The sequence below is a fragment of the Mauremys reevesii genome, linkage group 20 (genome assembly GCF_016161935.1).
Source record: "Mauremys reevesii isolate NIE-2019 linkage group 20, ASM1616193v1, whole genome shotgun sequence".
NCBI classification, from domain to species: Eukaryota; Metazoa; Chordata; order Testudines; family Geoemydidae; genus Mauremys; species Mauremys reevesii.
Window position 1 is genome coordinate 8,517,595 of NC_052642.1, and position 19,975 is coordinate 8,537,569.

The following is a 19,975-nucleotide window of genomic DNA, read 5'->3' on the forward strand; positions in this document are numbered from 1 at the left end:
CTCAGAACCCTTTTCAGTACTCAATCTTGAAATGAAATCCGTCCATGATCTTCGGCAATATGCAAGGAGAGAAGGAATTTCCTTCCTTATTTCCCCCCCGCCAAATATGCTAAAGCGTTCAGTTTCTGTCAGCAAAAATCCCTATAGTAAAACATGCTGAGATTGCATTGGTAAATCAAATAATTATCCCCTTTCCCTTAATCCTGAGTTATGTAGAATCTGGCAGCAATATCTGAGATATGTGACCTGCATCACCACAGTATCAAAGCATCAAAATCTTTTATTGTATTTATCCTTGTAACACCCCTGGGAGCAAGGCAGTGCTATTATCCCCTTGTTACAGATAGGAACTGAGGCAGAGACTAGGCTATGGCTACACTTGCACTTCAAAGCGCTGCTGTGGCAGCGCTTTGAAGCGCTAAGTGTAGTCAAAGCGCCAGCGCTGGGAGAGAGCTCTCCCAGTGCTGTCCGTACTCCACCTCCCTGTGGGGAATAACGTACAGCGCTGGGAGCCGCGCTCCCAGCGCTGGGGCTTTGACCACACTGGCGCTTTGCAGCGCCGGAGAGGGTGTGTGTTCACACCCTGCTGCAGCGCTGCAAATTTGCAAGTGTAGCCATAGTTTAAGATCACACAGGAAGTCTGTAGTAGAGCACAGACTTCTAGCCAGGTTTACCAAGTCCTAGGCTAGTTCCCTAGTGACCAGACCATCTTGTCTCTCCTCCTTTTTCCCCTGTGCCAAAGAGGCCATCTTTGGTTCTAAAGAGTCTCCCTGAGTCCTGGCATCTGGGAAAGGTTATTATTAAGATCTTCTCTGTTCATTCTTTGAGGCCTTCACAGAATTCTGTAGTACTTTTTCTTCATGCACAGTGGATTACCTTGTATTTACCTTGTCCAATCTTACCTTGAGTGCAAGGTAGAATATATTTTACAACTTAAATTTCTCAGCAAAATCCACAGGGTTGGATCTCCTTTTCCTGCAGAAGCTCTATCATTGGTACCTTAATTTTCAGTGCAAGTGGCTAGACTTGTGGGAGGATCATCATTTCAGGAAATGACTACACTGGGTGAAGTTCCTTATAACTTGATTGCAAAATTGAGACTTCACTTTATGCACTTAGAAAATAGTTTGAAACTTGTGGTGCCTTTATGCACGGTGGATCATGCAGAACTCTGTGCCAGAGGGGTCCAGTGAAATGAGTGAGTTCACAGACCTGCAGTCCCAGCAGCCCCCAGGCTCACAGAATTATGGAGCTACTGCACCAACTACAAGTAGTGCTCAGTTCTTACAGACAACAGGAAAAATTTCAGCAAAGAGATCTTACCTAGCAGTTGGTGTGCTGTGCTATATTAACTTACTCAACTACATGGATTGGTTTATTGTACCAGGTAAGACTCTTCCTGCTCTCTCTTAGAAGGAACAAATGATAGTTCTCAGGAACTCTGTTCACTCCACAATTAATGGGGAAACATCTGGCTTAAAGCTGTTTATCTGTGTAAAAAAAGTAAATTATTCAGAAGCACAGACTGTTTAACACTTTTTCACTTGTTTACTTTGGTCTCACTTGTTGAGAGCAAACAAGCACTCAGTCTGTGCTTCTGAATAATTTACTTCCTGTCAAGGTGCCATTTATAGATTTTTAATAATTGTTAAAGGTCTATAAACTTTTAAGCAACCTCCAACTATTCATGTCTAACATGCATATAACATGCATTAATCATTTATTAACTCTTAAATCATTTATAAATGGAACCCAGGTATAAAATGCAACTGATCTGGTTCTAAGTAATGACTTTGCAGAGCTTTGACAAAGATGCTTTTCTGGGGCTGTAGACAGGCCGCTCACAACATCTGCCTTCAGTAAGTTTTTCTCCCCTCTGCCTGGGGAAGTGAGTGGGCAGGGCCGGTGCAACCATTTAGGTGACCTAGGCGGTTGCCTAGGGCACTGGGATTTGGGGGGTGCCATTTTCTTTGGCAGCGACCACGGCGGCCGGATCTTCGGCCGCCCTGGTTGCCACCGGCATTTAGGCAGAGGGAGCTGGGGCAGGAGGGCGCGGGGAGGGCCACCTGCAGCAAGTAAGGGGGGGGCAGCACGCAGGGGAACTCCCTGCCCCAGCTCACCCCTGCCCCTCCTCCTCCCTGAGCATGCCGTGGCTGCTTCACTTCTCCCGCCTCCCAGGCTTGCGGCGCCAATCAGCTTAGGCGCTGCAAGCCTGGGAGGCGGGAGAAGTGAAGCAGCCATGGCGTGCTCGGGGTGCTCGTGCTTATGCTCATGCGCGGAGCAGAGGTGAGCTGGGGCGGGGGGGGTGCCTCAGGGCGGAGGGTGGTGAGCTGCCGCAAGGGGGACACCTCAGGACGGGGAGAGGTGTGCCTCAGGGCAGGGGCGCGGAGGGGGGGCGCAAGGTGGAAGTTTCGCCTAGGGCACGAAACATCCTTGCACCGGCCCTGTGAGTGGGGGATTACTGCCCTCTTTGCTTGCTTTAGACAGTGCTCCCATTGGAACTAGTGAGCCTTGCTTGAAAAAGGACTAATGATGAGATCATCCCTGACTCTCTTCTCTTATGGAGGGGATTAAAGGAGCAAAAAACCTACTCTTTTTGCCAAAAGTTTGATAGGGAAAGGCTGGTTTTATCTTCTGGCCCACTGGAAACTATGTGATCTCTGCAGTTAGGAGTTTCACATAACTTCGGGAGGAGTTGAGGCTAGAGGAGACCCATTCTCCATTTCATTGCCCTTCAAAATCACAAATAGTTCTCTGAATAAGATCATTTTGACTTAGGAGGATGGTTTTTGCCAAGGCATGAGTGGGAACCATGATAAAAGTAGTGCTTCTAGTGGAGCTTTGTTGCAATTTGGATATCTGGAGAATGGTGAGGAAGCCATGATTCTTCAGATGAATTGTGATCTGTGGGATTTCTTCCGGTCTAGGTGTCAAAACCCTATTTCTACTCCATTCCCTCCCTCACCTGCAAACCGCTAGCTTGCCCTCAACTTGGAGGTAAGAATGGAAACTTGTGATGAGTTTCCCAGGCTGCCTGCCAGTGTTTTTTCAGTTTCTGATTGGGCATGAAGACTGGAATTTCCTCAGTTTCTCTACCTAGAAGTTTTTTTTACACAAATAAACAAAAAAGCAAGCAAATTTTGCTTGGTGTTGCTGAGTCAAGGTTGTCAAGTTCTTTTGGTCTTTCTCTTAAAAAATAAATGCCTGACTGCCCTTAACAGGATAGAGAGTTATTTTTTTAGAAGAAGAAATATATATACCATATATGCCATAGACTTAACACCACAGGCAGTTTTTTTGAGGGGGTGGGGGGGGGCTGTACATTGTTTGTGGGTTCAGACTTGTTTTCCCCTGAATAATTGGGGAAATGAACATGGCTCCTTTTTCAGCCAGGAATAGGAAACAAATAGGAATATGAGCTGAATGAATTAGCAAGGCAGTTATTGCCACAAGGCAGTCCTTCATGGGAATTTTGATCCTCCTACTATTTTCTTTTGCCGAGGCATCCAATATTTGGCCCTCTGCTAGGAACCGAATAGGGGATGGACAGAATAACTGGAAGGGGGGATAAGGAGAAAGAATACACATGAGGGAAAATATTGGATGTTAATAAAATGAATTTGACAGAGGCTAGATATGCGAAGTCCTGGCCGTGGTCATTGTCATTCAACACATTACTAGAACTGTTCTACTTTAGCTCCTTCCAGTCTACGATATGAAAGTTCTTTACACATATTAGTGAAAGTTTTACAGCACCCCTATGAAGTCAGTGATGGCACCCCAGCTTAACCAATAAGGAAACTGAGGCACAGTTTAACACAACCTAGATAACACAGGAACTCGATAGCAGAGATGGGGCTAGAACCCAAGCATTCAACAGATCAGTCCTGTACACTAACTGTTAGATAGGAGTTAACTGAAATATGTTTCTATTCTCAGATTTATATATCCCCTTTTGTTTGCCAGTTAAAATTGCTACCTATGCAGTATAGCAATATCCTGTACATCAGCTTGAAGTCAAGCTGTATTACAGAATTCTTACATCAGCCACCTTCCTTTTTAACTCTATCTCTTTGGCTGTCAGAACCCTTAAGTAAAAGGTATATCTACACAGCCCGTGGCAGCGAGCCTCCCAGTGTGGTTTGACAGACTTTGGTTACTGGGGTTTGCACTGATGCTCTAAAAGTAGCTCGGTCGATAGCAATGGGAAGTGGCAACTCAGGCTCTGAAGCCTAGGGAAGCCTGAGTTCCAGCCTGAGCTGCAACTTCCCATGCTGTCAACAGTTATTTTTAGAGCACTATTATAGAATCATAGACTTTAAGGTCAGAAGGGACCATTATGATCATCTAGTCTGACCTCCTGGACAACGCAGGCCACAGAATCTCACCTACCCACTCCTGTATCAAATCTGTTTCTGAGCTATTGTGAGTCCTGCTAGCCCAAGTCTGTATAGACATACCCAAAGTGTTTGGCTTTTAATAAATTTGAACAGGAAAGTAGGAGCTGTGTGCATCAACTTGCAAGGGAACCGAAGGCTATGGAGAAGTTGTGGTTTTCTGTTCTTAACAGTTCTTTTCAAGATACAATCTGCTTTGCTCTGACCCTCAGCCATAAGAGACCTTTTGTCTGTGTGCAGCTAATTATATGAGGGGATAGGATAGAATAGAATCTGTCAAATGTTTCTTCAACTGTTGATGATTACGTCATTTGAACTTTGCCCCTCTTGTTTGTAATCCCATTGCTGGGGGTTAAGGTCAATACTTTCCAGCTTGGTTCCCACTAAAAGTTATACATCTAAATAACTGGCCTGAATTTCAGAGGTGCTGATCATCTTTGGCTCCTATTGACTTGTGTAGCTTGGTATGTGAAAGCTAAAGAATTATTTAGGTGGATAATTTTAGGTAGCATTCAAACGGAAAACAATTTAGTCTGGGTTGGAATGCTCAGTTTGCATGTATGGAGAATTCTACTTGCAATTCCAGTTGCAGTTTTACTTTGATACTTTACTTTCTGCATTTCCTGTTGATCAGTGGTGCTGTGCATTGACAAATAGCTACCAAGTTCTACCAGTTCTACCCTAGAGGCATGGATAAAAGGGTCTAGTTTGATTTCTAGTGTGGTAAAATCTTGACCATTAAAAGTCTGTCTCAATCATTGAAATAACTTCAGGATTTAAGTGGGGTTCTGTTCTGAAAAGTGACTAAAAATGTCACTGGAGTTCCATGTGTTGTACATCAATGTTTGTTTGGTTTTTGTTTTTTCTCATTTGAAGCCCTGCAAATTTATCTGGGATATGAAAATCAAAGTCTGAAGGTCTACACAATCACTGAAAGCAAAGAGTCTGGAGGCCAAGTTCTGCCTTCAATTACACCTGTGTTTTCTGCAATGAAGGCACAGGGATTGTACGCATGACATGTACACATGATTGAAGGAAAATAGACTCTCCAGTCACTGAGGGAGATTGCAAGAATATAATCAGAAGAAGTTAAGAATCAAATATGGAATCTCAGTGTTGCTGCTAGTCTCATTTCAAAGTCACTTTAATCAGTCGTCAAAGTAGGCCACATTCAACAGTTGCTTGTCTACCACACTATTGGAGATTAGAGAGTGGCACCATGTCTGCTCATTGAAATTCTTTAAATTCCTTTTTCAAAAACATAAAAATAAACTAAACCAAGTAATACAAGAAGTGAGAAATTGCTAAAATATCCTCTATCATCAGACTAAAGCAGGGGTAGGCAACCCATGGCATGTGTGCCGAAGGCGGCACGTGAGCTGAATTTCAGTGGCACTCACACTGCTCGGGTCCTGGCCACCAGTCTGGGGGGCTCTGCATTTTAATTTTAAATGAAGCTTCTTAAACATTTAAAAAATGTTATTTACATAAAACAATAGTTTAGTTATATATTATAGACTTGTAGAAAGAGACCTTCTGAAAACGTTAAAATGTATTACTGGCACATGAAACCTTAAATTAGAGTGAATAAATGAAGACTCGGCACATCACTTCTGAAAGGTTGCCAACCTCTGGACTAAAGGAATACAAATACATTCCTGTTTCTTTATTGTTTAAGCCTCTGCTGTCTATTTTAAATTTTGTCACAGGAAAGGGCTGGTGCGTGATTAAAAGATAAGTGTGTGCTAGCTACAAATGCAGCCTAAAAATGGTGATGGTCATGATATTGTGTAAATGCCATGTTTTATCACAACTGAATGCATCCATATGATGTCGAATCCTAGTATTTTCCCCTATTTTGTTGCTGATGTAAAGTCAAACAGTTTTGAAAGAAACTAACAAACATTTAAGAAGCTAGAAATGTTCAAATTTTGCCACTAGTCTCAATTAGTTAAGAGGAAGTCAGGAAGAACATCAACCAGCTCTTCACACCTTTATATAAACCGATACAGAGATGTCAAATAATTCTTTATCACTGCAAGCTTGTGGTGTTTGCCAGTGTCATAGGGATTACAAAAATCCTTTGTCTCAAAATTGCTCTCCTACATGGGCCTCAGTTTACCCCAGCAATGTGGGTACAAAACATCAAGCTCTTGTCAGGGTAAGTCTTTCCAAATGGTGAAAACTATTTTTAGAGAACTACTACACCAATCACTAGAGTTTATTTTATTTTTTTTTAGCTTTCAACTCGTAATAAGGACTATTGTAACCATTGATACTCTTTTTGGAGGGAGACAGAAATCAGAGCACCTTTGTACACTGGAAATGTTAAAATGTTTTCATTAACAGAATTTTAGAAATGACTTTTGTTTATCCTAAACATTTCAGGATCTCTAGCTGAATGCAGCTAAAAGCCCACTAAATTAAACTACCATCTATTCTATTTTGTTTCCCATTGGGTCCATCTAAACCAGTGGTTCCCAAGCTTGGTTCGTGGCTTGTTCAGGTAAAGCCCCTGGTGGGCTGTGAGTTTACCTGAGCGTCGGCTGGCACAGCCGCTCGCAGCTCCCAGTGGCCACGGTTCACTGTTCCCGGCCAATGGGAGCTGCAGGAAGCGGCACGGGATGGGCCGCCGCTTCCCACAGCCCCCATTGGCCGGGAACGGCGAACTGCAGCCACTGGGAGCTGCGAGCGGACGTACTTATGGACGCTCCAGGTAAACAAAGAGTCTCACAGCCCACCAGGGGCTTAACCTGAACAAGCCACGAACCAAGTTTGGGAACCGCTAGTCTAAACCTTGAATTGCAAACTGTTTATACATCACTATGCACACACATGGCTCTGTAGAAATTATATGGAAATCCTGGCTGAGTTGTGTCTTGCAAGATCTCCAAGAGTAGGATGATTATGAATTGCCTGAAGAAAGTGCTGGAAACTTCATCATAACTAGTTTATTAATGTATACAAGATGCTATGGAGGGTTTAAAGATTACACTTCAGTTTAAAAATTACAGCCCCGAGGAAAATTAATGGGCCAACTCACCACCTCTGTGCAACCCCTTGACTTGAAGTGAGTCTTCAGGTTTGCAAATGAGTAAAATGGCAACTACTGTGGAATGATACATTCTGCTATAGCTGCATAATTATGATTTTTCTCTTTGTTGCAGGGGTGCTGGTAGATATAACGAAGTACTTCAACATCAGTGATAGCATTGCAGGCTTACTGCAGACAGGTAAAGAGATGTCACACTCCTGGGAGCAGCTTAGCCTGCTCCACATCCATGTTGCTTGTCTCTAAAGTGCAGTCTAGTTCGTCTCTGCTCCTTATTTTTTTCCAGTTCCTCACTGTCTTGTTGATTTCGGCTTTGACCTTTAAAATGTTTAGTCAGTTTGATCACAAATAAAAGACTGAAAGTCACTAGCTAAAATCTGACCAAGCCTGCAGCCTTCCAGGAGTAAAGAAAGTCCTTGACTGTGGTCACCACTAAAGTTCTTATGGAACTTAAATCATAAGAATTGAGGGGGGTGGGGTTAAACTTGGTTTCTCACCTGAATTTCAACTTGGGCAATAAAATTCTGCATATAAATTCTCCTTGAAGTTACCATTGGAAAAGAGATTTGCTTCCTGCCCTGAACCCAACAGGTCAAATTCTAACCTAGTAAAATCCATTGACTCCAGAGTATAAATAACCAATTAAATAGCTCTTTTTTCCATAAAGCAATTGGCATGAATGAAAGTTCTACATAAAGTGGTCATTGTGTGTAATCCCTTTGAAAGATACCTGACAGTTAAAAGTAAAACAGACTCTGTAAAATGATTAGTTCCAGAATTAGAACTCTTTAACTGAATTCAATAGTATTTAAGGGGTACTGTTTCTGGAGCATATTTTGGGAATAACCAATCCATTCTGGATGGTGACATGAACTAGTAAGATGGGTTGACAGTGTCTGAACTGTAGCTGCAGAGTCTGGAGGCACAACCTTAGGCTGAATTATCAGTGTCCCCCTATGGTCTATTGAGGTACCTGGGAGAAGAGTCTTTCAGCTATGTATATAAAATAGTAACTTAGTAACACATTTCATCCAGTTTATTGCTTTAAACATGTATTTCACTGTTCATGGGCTCTGTCATCTCCATCTGTAAACTTCAATAGCTAGAAAAGTCACTGCCTAAAACAGAATTAATAAATCCAAACATCTTGTATCTAGAGAAGAGTCAGGGATATAAAAATGTGAATTGTTTGGCTCTGGAGGGTTGGCTCAGAGCTCTCTACTCATGAATTGCACTTGCGCAACCTCAAAATTGGGCATTCCGCCTAATAAGTAGCATATGTCAAGTATTAAAGGGGTAACTGGGTTAGTCTGTATCCACAAAAACAACTAGGAGTCCGGTGGCACCTTAAAGACTAACAGTAGCACATGGCATCTCTCTCTGGGGAGCGAGGGGAGCTATAAGAATAATCTGGCCAGCCTTGTCACTGCTCTTGCTTTGGATTGCAGTCTTCATCTTATGTTTTTTGGTGTCTGCACCCATCTTTGGATACCTTGGTGACCGGTACAACAGGAAAGTCATCCTCAGTGCTGGTATCGTCCTCTGGTCAGGTGTGACGTTAGGCAGCTCATTCATCACTGAATCGGTATGTCACTTGCTTATTTGGAATGGTACTTTTAGAAATCAGCTGCCTGAGTCTTAAATTAAATTAATGGAGATATCCTATCTCCTAGAACTGGAAGGGACCTTGAAAGGTCATCGAGTCCAGCCCCCTGCCTTCACTAGCAGGACCAAGTAATGATTTTGCCCCAGATCCCTAAGTGGCCCTCTCAAGGATTGAACTCACAACCCTGGGTTTAGCAGGCCAATGCTCAAACTCCCTCCCTTGCAGTGACTCATGGAACTTTTGTTCTGATCATGTTATAGTTTGTAAAAGCTTTCAGGCAACACCCTGGAGCTTACTCCCTGAAACATGAGTAAATGGGCTTTGTGCAGGAAAGCTCTATAGGGAATGATATCCTGACCCTTCCAGGCCACAACACACCAGTGAAGCTATTCTGTAGCTGCTGCTGCAGTATCCTTAGCTTTGTCCTTGCCCTCTTTCTGAGCGTGTGCATCAGGGTGTAGGGGCTTGGCTGGTGAATCTGTGAAACTATGACCATGCCTTGCAGTGCTCCCTGGTGACACCCCAAGAATTCACCACATGCTGCTGCAGAAGGAAGCTTGAAAAGCAGTGTTGTGCTTGGAGGTGGTGCGGGTGTGGGAGGTGACAGCACTCTGACGTCAATGGGAATCATGAATGAATAAATGCCAAGCATTGCAGGATTTGGCCCAGTTACTTCAGCCGCCCTTCTTAGATCCTCCAGTTTAGTGATGCTACCTTAGTAACTATAGGGGACTCAAAGTGTTCTCCCTGTTGTAAACACTGGTAACTGTAACGACTATGGCAGAGGCAGCTGAGACCTTGTCTACCCTAAGGGCTTGTCTTCACTACTGGCTAGATCAATGCAGGGGGTATCCATTTAGTGGGTCTGGTGAAGACACGATAAGTTGAAGTCGACAGAAGAGTGTTCTCACATCAATACTCCACCTCCCTGAGAGGCGGAAGCTGTGTTGATGGGAGAACATCTCCTGTCAACATAGCGCGGTTTAGACATTGCTGTAAGTCAGTCTAAACTATGTTGTCTTAAGTTACATAATTTAACTAGCGTAACTTAAGGCGACTTTAGTGTAGACCAGGTCTTAAACTCCCATCCCATGAGAAACATGCTTCCTTAAAAGGTAGTTTCCATTTCATGTGTGCTTTTTGGATCTCAAGGCCTCTTCTGTCCCCAGTACTCCTGGATATTCTTCGTTTCACGAGGATTTGTTGGCTTCGGCACAGCCAGTTACTCCACCATAGCACCTACCATCATTGCGGACCTGTTTGAGAAGGACCAAAGGACCTGGATGTTGTCTGTCTTCTATATTTCCATCCCAGTTGGAAGGTTTGTCTGCTCACCAGTAATGGGCACTTCTTGCAGCACTTTCTGAATTGAATTTTTTCATGTTTACTTTTTCAACTAAGAATGGCGTTTTGACCAAATTTTTTTTTGATGGAAAACTTTGATTTTCATGGAAAAATTGAAATATTTTTAATAAAACGAAAGCAAACTGAAAAGCAGAATTTTTCTAGAATACCCAAAGCTCTTCAGCTTTTTGGTTTTTCCTTAAAAATATTGTCTGGGAAGTTTCTTTTGTTTGTTTAATGTCCTATGAAAAACTTGCACTTTTCAAACATCTCTACACATAAAAAGAATAAGGTACTGAAAACGTGGTTTGCTTTCTTAAAAAAAATCCACCTCTGAGAGTGGGAAAATAATGGTCTTATAGATAAGTTGTCCAGAGTCCTACCATGTGTTAGTGACAGTCAGGACTAGAGCTCAGTCTTCCAGTTAAAGCTAAAGGAAGGAACCATTGCAGAGCTTAATTCATATGATTTACCCAAACAGGGTCTCGCAGCAGTGAACCTGTGTGTAGGCTGCCTGGATTTGGATGCTTGGGTCTAATTACACAGAATAAATGTTTACTCCCAGAGGAAACACACCTCCTATCTCAGGGGTGGGCAAACTTTTTGGCCCAAGGGCCACATCTGGGAATAGAATTTGTATGGTGGGCCATGAATGCTCCCAAAATTCGGATTGGGGTGCGGGAGGAGGTGAGGGCTCTGGTTGAGGATGCGGGCTCCAAGAGGGGCCAGAAATGAGAAGTTCAGGGTGCATGAGGAGGCTCTGGGCTGGGGCAGAGAGTTGAGGTGCGGGAAGGGGTACAGGCTCCAGCTGGGGGTGCAGGCTCTGGGGTGGGGTTGGGGATGAGAGTTTTGGGGTACAGGAGGGTGCTCTGGGTTGGGATCGAGGGGTTCAGAGGGTGGGAGGGGGATCAGAGCTGGGACAGGGGGTTGGGGTGTGGGGAGAGGCTCAGGGATGCAGGCTTCAAGCGGCATTTACCTCAAGTGGCTCCTGGAAGCAGCAGCATATCCCTTCTCCAGCTCCTTTGCGGAAGTATGGCCAGGTGGCTCTGCACACTGCCCCGTCTGTAGGCACCGCCCCTGCAGCTCCCATTGGAGTGCCGGAGGCGGCCATTGGAGCATGTAGGAGCCAGAGTGGGCCCATGCCACAGCTTCCGGAAGCCATGTGGTGCAGCCCCTGACCCTGCGCCCCAGCTGGAGCACCAGAGCGGGGCAAGCCCCAGATCCCGCTCCCCAGCGGGAGCTCGCAGACCAGCGTAAAACTGTTCACGGGCCATAGTTTGCCCACCCCTGTTCTATCTGATACGCTGAATAATACTCTCCCCTACCCTGCTTCTTAGCCTTGCCCTTACCTCCCTCCCACCCACCGTTTACCATTACCTTCATGGGGGGAGGGTGGGCAAGCCAGAGGCATCATCCCATTGCTTCTGTGCCTTCGTGGGCCTGGGAAACCTTTTTTCTAGGATAGTCCAACAGGATTGGGTAGCTGCTCCCCAATCTTAACATTTTGTGTGGGGTTGCTGGATGAGGGCCAGTCTCCCATTGCACTCCAAATTTGTCCTGTGAGGGAAAGGTAGCCTGACCACCTGTGATTCAACAGTAGGGATATGCAGAATGTGTCTGTACTATGAAAAATCAGTACCTGTTTTTCAGCATCAGCATACTTGCATAAATATTGGATATTATCACCATCTCAAACCTGCTCTGAGCAGGTTACAGTGACTAAATCCAACTAATTTCCCTGGGAGCTACAATTGAATAGGCCTCACTGCTAGGAAATGACTGCAAAAATGTTCCTCTATGCACCTCTCAGTACAAATCCTACCCCTGCAGGGTCTTGGGGTCTCACGGCACCAATGGAAACTAATGTAGTCTTGGCATCCCATTTTGTCTTTTACAGTGGTCTTGGTTATGTTCTGGCATCTAGTGTAACGCAGGCTGCTGGCCACTGGCATTGGGCATTCAGGGTGAGTCTGTCCCTTTCTCTCACTGCTCAGTACTGATCCACTCTTTTAAATCCTGGTTTTGACTGAGATCCATATAGCCTATTGGAGTCTGTATCATTAGGATTTCAATCCTGTATGCAGGGACTTCTCTGATCACTGTGTTTCAACAAGAATGTTAAAAGGGTTTAAGAAACAAAATATAAGAATAAATGGAGGGGAACATAGTTACCAACAGAGAAGAGAGTTGCACCCCTAGAACCTTCCATTAAAGCCCCCCTTTCTTACATGAATCACTATTTAATGGAACTCTTTCTGGAGGGTGAGGGACGTTTTAAGGTTCCATGACTGTAACTATGCTCAACGCAAGGATGGGTGAACTGCAGAGCTGCCATTCAGTCAATTTTTAGGTGAGGCATTGCATCCTCCTTAGCTTCATAGGCACCCCTTAATTAAAGGCCATTTGGCAGAGCTACAGTGGACTGAAGGGTAGCTGGTGCTGAGCCTAGAGGCCCTTTCAAACAAAGGCACCTAAAAACTAAAATGGTCATCACTTTGGCATAGAATCATGTCATTATGCAGAGAAAATGTTACAAGAGGAACCAGTTTTGTGAAAATACTGCTGGAAATAACCCCTATTCCAGTCTTGTGTTAGTCAGATTGCTGTGATGAATGCTCTGCCATTGTAGGACATTTCACATCTTCAAAGTACTTTGATAAATCTTCCTAATTCACCTGCAAAGTATGTCAGTCAGTATCAGTGGGGCAAAGAGGACATGGGGTTTGAGTAACAGCTGGGACTAGAACTCTGGAATACTTGACTTGTAGTCACAAGCTCAGTTCTTCTACATTATGCTGCTCAAAGTATCCTGAATAACTCCCCTATTGAGGTACTTGCAGGATTAGAAGTGTGCATGTGGGTGTGAATGCTTTTCTAGGTGCAGCAGGGATGCTACAGCTCCCATATCTGGTGACCCTCCCGCTCGAGATCCCAACATTGCATCGTGGGGAGCCCTCCCCTTACATTTTTCTCTGGGATCATGGGGAAGGGGACAGTGCCTTTGCATAGGAGAATGCATAAGAGTTGGGGAACATATTGAATCTTTTCACCAACATCACCAAACAGATTTCTCGCCTGAGAGAAAAGCTAATCATGTCTAGGTGCATGCAACTGGGTCTAGGCTTGTCTGCAGCTTCCCCGAAGGTAAATCTTTAGAAGCAATGTCGTGCCTTTCTTTTGCTATTAACTGGCCTTCAGTATCAGAGGAAAGGTGACCGTGACCTTACTCCAGTTTTGTCTCTACAGATAACTCCTTGCATGGGTGTTGTAGCAGTGGCTCTTCTGATTCTACTGGTCCCTAATCCAACCCAAGATGCAGCTGAAGGACAGGGAGGCCAGAGCATCACTAGCACAACTCAGGGAGCAGATAAGAAGCCCGGTGCCCAGAGTACTGCCAGCACGACCTGGTGTGACGATGTCAAATCCCTCAGCAAGAAGTAGGTGGCTATGGCTGCAAAGGCTACACCCCGCCCCAAAAGGCTATTAAACCAATAGAGCGATTCCAAATTCAGAAAACTGCCATATTCTACATGCAGGTCCTCTGCATCTATGTGCTGTAGGGCATGTAAGATCACAGAGATGTCTGTAATGAATCCCCATTCCTTAATTACTGGGATACTACCTGTGAGACTAAGAACTGATCTGCATTGGCCACTCTCCCCCTATGAGGGGAAAGAAAGATGCAAAGCAGCCAGTCTTTGGGACAGAGAGAACAGGGATGTCTGGCTCACTCATTACTGGAGAGACCCTGTTACAATTGCCTATCTAATTTAGAAATGGGCCTGAACTCTAGCACTGGTTCAATCTAGCTGCTACTGTCATGCAGTTTGAAACCTGATCCAAACCTGCCTCCAAACTTAACAGCCCTGGGCCTCTATGTTGGGATTCAGTTCAGGGGTATAACTTCACAACTCTGGCCCATCCCTAGCATGTACAAATGTTTGTGGTCTCCCCTGAGGCTATCTGTTGCTGTGATTAGTCAGAATCAAATGAAATATAAATCCAGTGTAGAGGAACTCCTCACCTGCTTGTGGTAGACCAAACATAATCCTATTCCTAGGTGCTGAGAGTTCACCCCAACAAACAAGGGGTGGTCCCAAGTGTTGGGTATTTTGACAATTAGGTTGCAACATTCTGAGTCATGGTATGAGGATGAACAATCCAGATGCTCCTTCAGATCCGAGCACATTAGAGGGCAGAAAGAGCTGTGCTACAGTCTCTTGATCCCAGTTCAAAGTAGCCTTGCGGCCCTAGACTTTATGCTCTATAGTGTACTCAGAGGTCTCAGATGACAGGAGATAGTGGAAAACGAGGTGTCTTTATAACAGGTCTGAGAGCCAATTAAACACCTGCAAATTAGGAATAGACCATATAATTCTACACTATTATTGTCTCACTGCTGCCTCATGTCGCCCTGTTTGTCCTGTCTTTATACTTTGACTATAAGCTCTCTGGAGCAGGGACTGTCTTTTGTGTTTTCGACATATTGCCTAGCACAGAGGGGTCCTAGTCCATGGCTGGTGTTCCTAGGCACTACAGTAATACAAATAACAAAGGAAGACAAGCTGCAATTCAAATGGCCGAATGCCCTGTGGGGCTTTCTGATGGAATCTGTCTCATTCCTAGTGTTCTGCAGCAGCAGGAGCAGCGCTCTATTGCTAATAATTATTCAGCCCTGTGAATCTATAATGCCTTCTGCAATCAGAGTAAAAGGCCCTCCCTTCGCCTAAGAGCTTCCAGAACAGGGGCCTGCCCCAGCAAGTGCTTACTATTGGGCATATGTTTGTTACCATTTGTGACTTGAGCAGGGCTACACTTGGTAGTCCATGTTTGCCTCTCCCAACCTTGCTCCTTTAGGGGAATGCTGGGCTCAGGATCTGTTGCCATGGAGTATCAGTTCCTCAGCGCTGAAAAGTGCCTAGAGGAAGACATGGCTGGCAGCAGGGGAAAAATAAGAACAGGAAATTCCATATCTCTCAGTGGTGCCATTACTTGTGACCAATGTGCTGTTGAACTTTGTGCCTAGGTGTTAGTGTTAATAGCATTGTGTGATCATTTCCTTTTCATGGTGCTGAATTTGTGGGTGTCTCCTAAGGAATGTTGTATCAGCACTTCTCAGGCAATCTTGCATGTATTGAATAGTCTGCTGCAGTGCCTTATGATATCAGGGAGCTAGATCCTGCAAGATTTGTGAAGTAACTGTGCATCCTCTGATGTATGACCAGCTAACCACATCAGCTTTTACAAAAGGCTGGAAAAGCTGATTTTCTTTATCCTCTGGGTGGCACTGTTTACCTGCATGAAGTTTCTTTCTCCCAGGCCAGACTAACATTGTAATCTGCCTTCAAATGCATTCCTATCTGCTCCCTTTATTTTAAGGACAAACTCCATCTTCTGCTTTCCTAGGAACCAGGCTTGATCATATCTCGCCACCATAGAGATATGATCTCTATGGGAGAAATATCCCCTGGGAGGATGGAATTGTGGTTCATTAGTAGTGGCTGGACACTAGATTAGAGCACAGTCCTCCACTTGGTGACTGGCATTTCTTTATGTGCACCCTGTGCAATAATCACACTTGAGACCCAAATCAGTATTTTTGTGGTCTATAGGCAACTGCTGTCTTAGGTGAGCCAAAAGGGATCCTGTCCTTGGTTGTTCCAATGCATGCAATGCAAAGCTTTACTCATCAGAAGGTCAGTCTTCAAACATTAGTGATGTAACAGATCTGTGGCCGCCTAGTGTCATGTACTGGCTGTGTATGTATGCGACCTACTAGCCTCTAGTGACTGATCCACAGAGAATAAGGGACCTACTACCGCAAATTTAACTCATTAACTCAAGTGCTAGAACCATGTGTCTTGAGGAGCTGAGGTACTAAGCTGCTAATCCTGGGTCACTGGGAGGTTGTGACGTCATCTAGCACATGTATCTTACATAAGTGGTTCTCAACCAGGGGTACACACACTGCTGGGGTATGCAGAGGTCTTCCAGGGGATACATCAACTCAACTAGATATTTTTTCCTAGTTCATAAAAAGCACTAGCGAAGTCAGTACAAGCTAAAATTTCATACAGACAAAATGAGAAAGTACGCAATTTTTCTGTAGTATTGTGCTGTGACACTCTCTCTTTTATTTTTATGTCTGATTTTGTAAGCAAGTAGTTTTTAAGTGAGGTGAAATTTGGGATATGCAAGTCAAATCAGACTCCTGAAAGGGATACAGTAGTCTGGAAAGGTAGAGAACCACTGTCTTATACTAAGATGTCATCCTCACCCTATTGCCCCCTTAGTCTAAAGTAGACTTTCTGTTAGTCCTAGGGGGTCTGTGAAACAGTTTAACAGTTCTAAGTGCTTCCAGTAGAGACAGCTTGTTACATTGCTTACCCTTCTGCTTGAAAACTATGTAGGCTGATTTAAGAAATAATGTATACTTTTTATGACACTTTGAGATACAGTAACACTTAACTTCTCAACTGCTTCCTTAACTATTGGACCATCCAAACTGTTGTGCTTGTGTATATTGGCAACAAAACAGATTTCAAATCATCCTGAGGCACTCAGGGCTCTCTGTGCACTGTATTTTCAAACTGTTGGCAAGTCATGACATTTTCACCCACCTTCCAACACTAATTTTTGCTTTCAGAGCCTACCTGCAGTAAATGTTGGTGTGAATCTTCAAGAGACTAAAGATGGACTTTAACACTGTGAAAGCAATAGTTCACATAACTAATTAATGCCTAACACTTTCTGGTCTGAGTGTATATATATTTGATCTCTTCAATAATCAGAGCTTCATAATCAACAGGGAAGTTACTCATGTTAACAGCTCTCTGAAGCAATCTGTTCATATTGATTACTTAGAACCCTAGATACCCAGGCTGGACTTCCCTTTCCTTCCCATGCCCCATTCTTTCAAACTATTGATCATACTAGCACTAATACTTATTTCTTTTGATGTGACAGCCGAAGTTTCATCTGGTCCTCATTGGGTGTGACAGCCATGGCCTTTGTGACTGGAGCCCTGGGATTATGGGTACCACTGTTCCTTGACAGGGCTCAGGTAGTCCATGACCTTGTACCTCCATGCCTTCAGGAGCCATGCAAATCTCCCAACAGGTGAGGCACACTTCACTCTGAAAAGATCAGACAGGATATAGGAAATGCATATATGAACACTCCATGTTTCTAAATGCTAATGGCTGTCATGCGCTTTCTCTTCCTAAAGACAAAGAGTGGGATGTGGCTGTGAACGCTTATTGAGAAGGCATAAGTGTTGATGTATTGCTCCATTTTACAGATGACAAACTGACTTGTCCAAGGTCACACAGGTAGTATATAATGGAGCCAGGAACTAATGCCAGCATGCCCTCCTTATGAAGAGGCATAATTCATCTGTACATTGCTTTAAATTGTCTGAGGAAAGAGATGAATTGTGCATATTACGATTAGCAGTGTAATCTCTTGACTAAATTACTCTTGTATATCTCTTGTAAATTACAAGTATATCAATTCAGATGTTCCCACAGGACTTTCACTGATTTTGCTACACTGAATTAGTTAAATCTGTGCAATTTCCATGTGTAGACAAGCCCTTAATTCAGCTTCTTGAGGAGCATCCCAGTTAAAATTATTCTCTTAAAGGGCTTTCCAGTTACATCAGATTTATATCAGTATTAGAATACTTGGGTTGGAGGGGAGAAGTAATTTAAACATCTAAGTAATTAAAAATTGCTGACTGAAGAAGGGTTCAAGCATGAGGTTCAGATTCAGAGTTTAAGGGAGTTTAGTCCTACCTTCAGTGCATATGGAGAACAATTGATCATTGTCCTCTTCCCTTAACATATTTGAAGACTGTTATCAGGTTCCCTCCTCAGTCTTCTTTTCTCAGGACTAGATATGCCCAGTTTTTTTAACCTTCCTTCATATGTCAGGTTTTCAAAACCTTTTATAATTTTTGTCACTGTCCTCTGGACTCTCCAGTTTGTCCAGATCTTTGTAAAAGTGTGGACATCCCTATTCCTTTCCTACTATTCTGGTATTAGAATTAACTGCCAACATGGCAAAGTTACTGTGATTCCAGTGTGAATCAGGCTTGATTCATCTGGCACAGTACCATAACCTTTTATATCAAAATAAGGTAATTTCCACCAATCAATAATTTATCTGCAGGCAGAGCTCTTCTGGAGAGGAATTCTCTGTTACAGATCTTGAAATGCAGATAAAATATCAGGTTCCTTCAGCAAACGATGTGTGGTGTCGGGAGGAAGGGAAGGATTTGTTACTTTGTGTCCCAGCAAGGCAGCAGGACAGAGCATCTGATGCTGTAATTCCGATCTGAGATTTCATTGGCTTTGACATTCTCAGAACCCTTCCTCCTTCAGGGTGGAGGAAGTCTATCCTCCTTGGCTTTCTGCACTTAGGGATAGTGGAGTGTGCTCAATACTGTGCTCCCACCCTTACTGCCTTCCACAACACAAGCATCAAAATATCTCCCCATCCCCTCTTCCTCTATGTACTGATTGCCAGATTCCATGCAAGTGTGACTCATCGGGCGTATGATCTGTCATGGACATCCCAAACCAAGCTATCCCTAGCCTTTCAGGATATTTCAAGGACTGAGTGATTTGCCATACTCTTCATCCCTGTAGGGGGTTTACAATGAAGTAAAGCAAATCAGTAGAACCCTGGTCATGTCCTGGTGGCTGTGAGATGCAAGAAACCTCAAGGAAGCAGGCCAGACAGTTCTGAATTTGGTGCTTGAGGTATCCAGACAAGTACCTGGGGTTTTCAAAAAGATCCCAGGACAATTTTTTTTTTAAGACTATCTCCAGAAATGGGTTTCTGTACTTAGCCAAAAGACCTCTTCCACTCCTTCTGTCTTAGCTGCTCCTTTTCTATCTTACAAGTGGCTATGTTTCAGTACTAGCCTACAGATCACAGCTCCTCTGGGATAAAAAGGGATCTCTAAAGACAATTGCAGGGCCCCTCAGAAACACTAATGTAACCTTAGAGCTTCAAACTTGCCTGTACCAGGCAAATGTATATAAAATAAATCTTTTGACCATTGATGCTCAATCCATGTCATTTCTAAGAAGAACTGTTTAACTGTGATGGTTGCCTAGAGTACTGAAGAGTGGTAAGCCTATTGCACACTTGAACTCTGCCTAACAGAGTTGTCTGTCAGTTATTGCTTCACCTTTTTAGTGTATAATTAGTAACTAATTTCCTCCTAATCATCTGGGAGAATGGTAAGAGCCAGTGTGCTGCAGTTTAAAAGAACAGATTCCTTGTTTGGCATCACAGCCTGCTATGTATAAGTGCAGATCTCCCTGCCCTAGAACCAGGGAGAGCCAAGAAAGGGCACCGTTTCTTAAGGGTATGTCTACTCTGCAATTAGACACCCATAGCTAGCCCATGCCAGCTGACTTGGGCTAGGCTAAGGGGCTGTTTAATTGCAGTGTAATGGGCTTGGGCTGCAGCCCAAGCCCTGGGACCCTCCCACCTCTCAGAGTCCTAGAGCCCAAGCCCCGGTCCGAGCCTGAACATCTGCACCACAATTAAACAGCCCCATGA

General features: G+C 43.9%; 1 protein-coding gene across 4 annotated transcripts in view; it reads left to right on the plus strand.

Moving 5' to 3' along the window:
* The window catches only part of SPNS3 (sphingolipid transporter 3 (putative)), a 64,318-nt gene that overhangs the window by 21,574 nt on the left and 22,769 nt on the right, over positions 1–19,975 (plus strand). For 2 of the 4 annotated variants that reach the window (XM_039507539.1, XM_039507540.1), the window contains exons 1-7: positions 1,006–1,387; positions 7,565–7,630; positions 8,898–9,034; positions 10,225–10,376; positions 12,297–12,363; positions 13,646–13,836; positions 17,366–17,518. In XM_039507539.1, coding sequence (XP_039363473.1) covers positions 1,162–1,387; positions 7,565–7,630; positions 8,898–9,034; positions 10,225–10,376; positions 12,297–12,363; positions 13,646–13,836; positions 17,366–17,518 — 992 coding nt within the window. In that variant the 5' untranslated portion in view covers positions 1,006–1,161. Of the gene's footprint in view, positions 1–1,005; positions 1,388–7,564; positions 7,631–8,897; positions 9,035–10,224; positions 10,377–12,296; positions 12,364–13,645; positions 13,837–17,365; positions 17,519–19,975 lie in introns of those variants that run through there. The other 2 variants (XM_039507541.1, XM_039507542.1) reach the window with 1 other exon arrangement.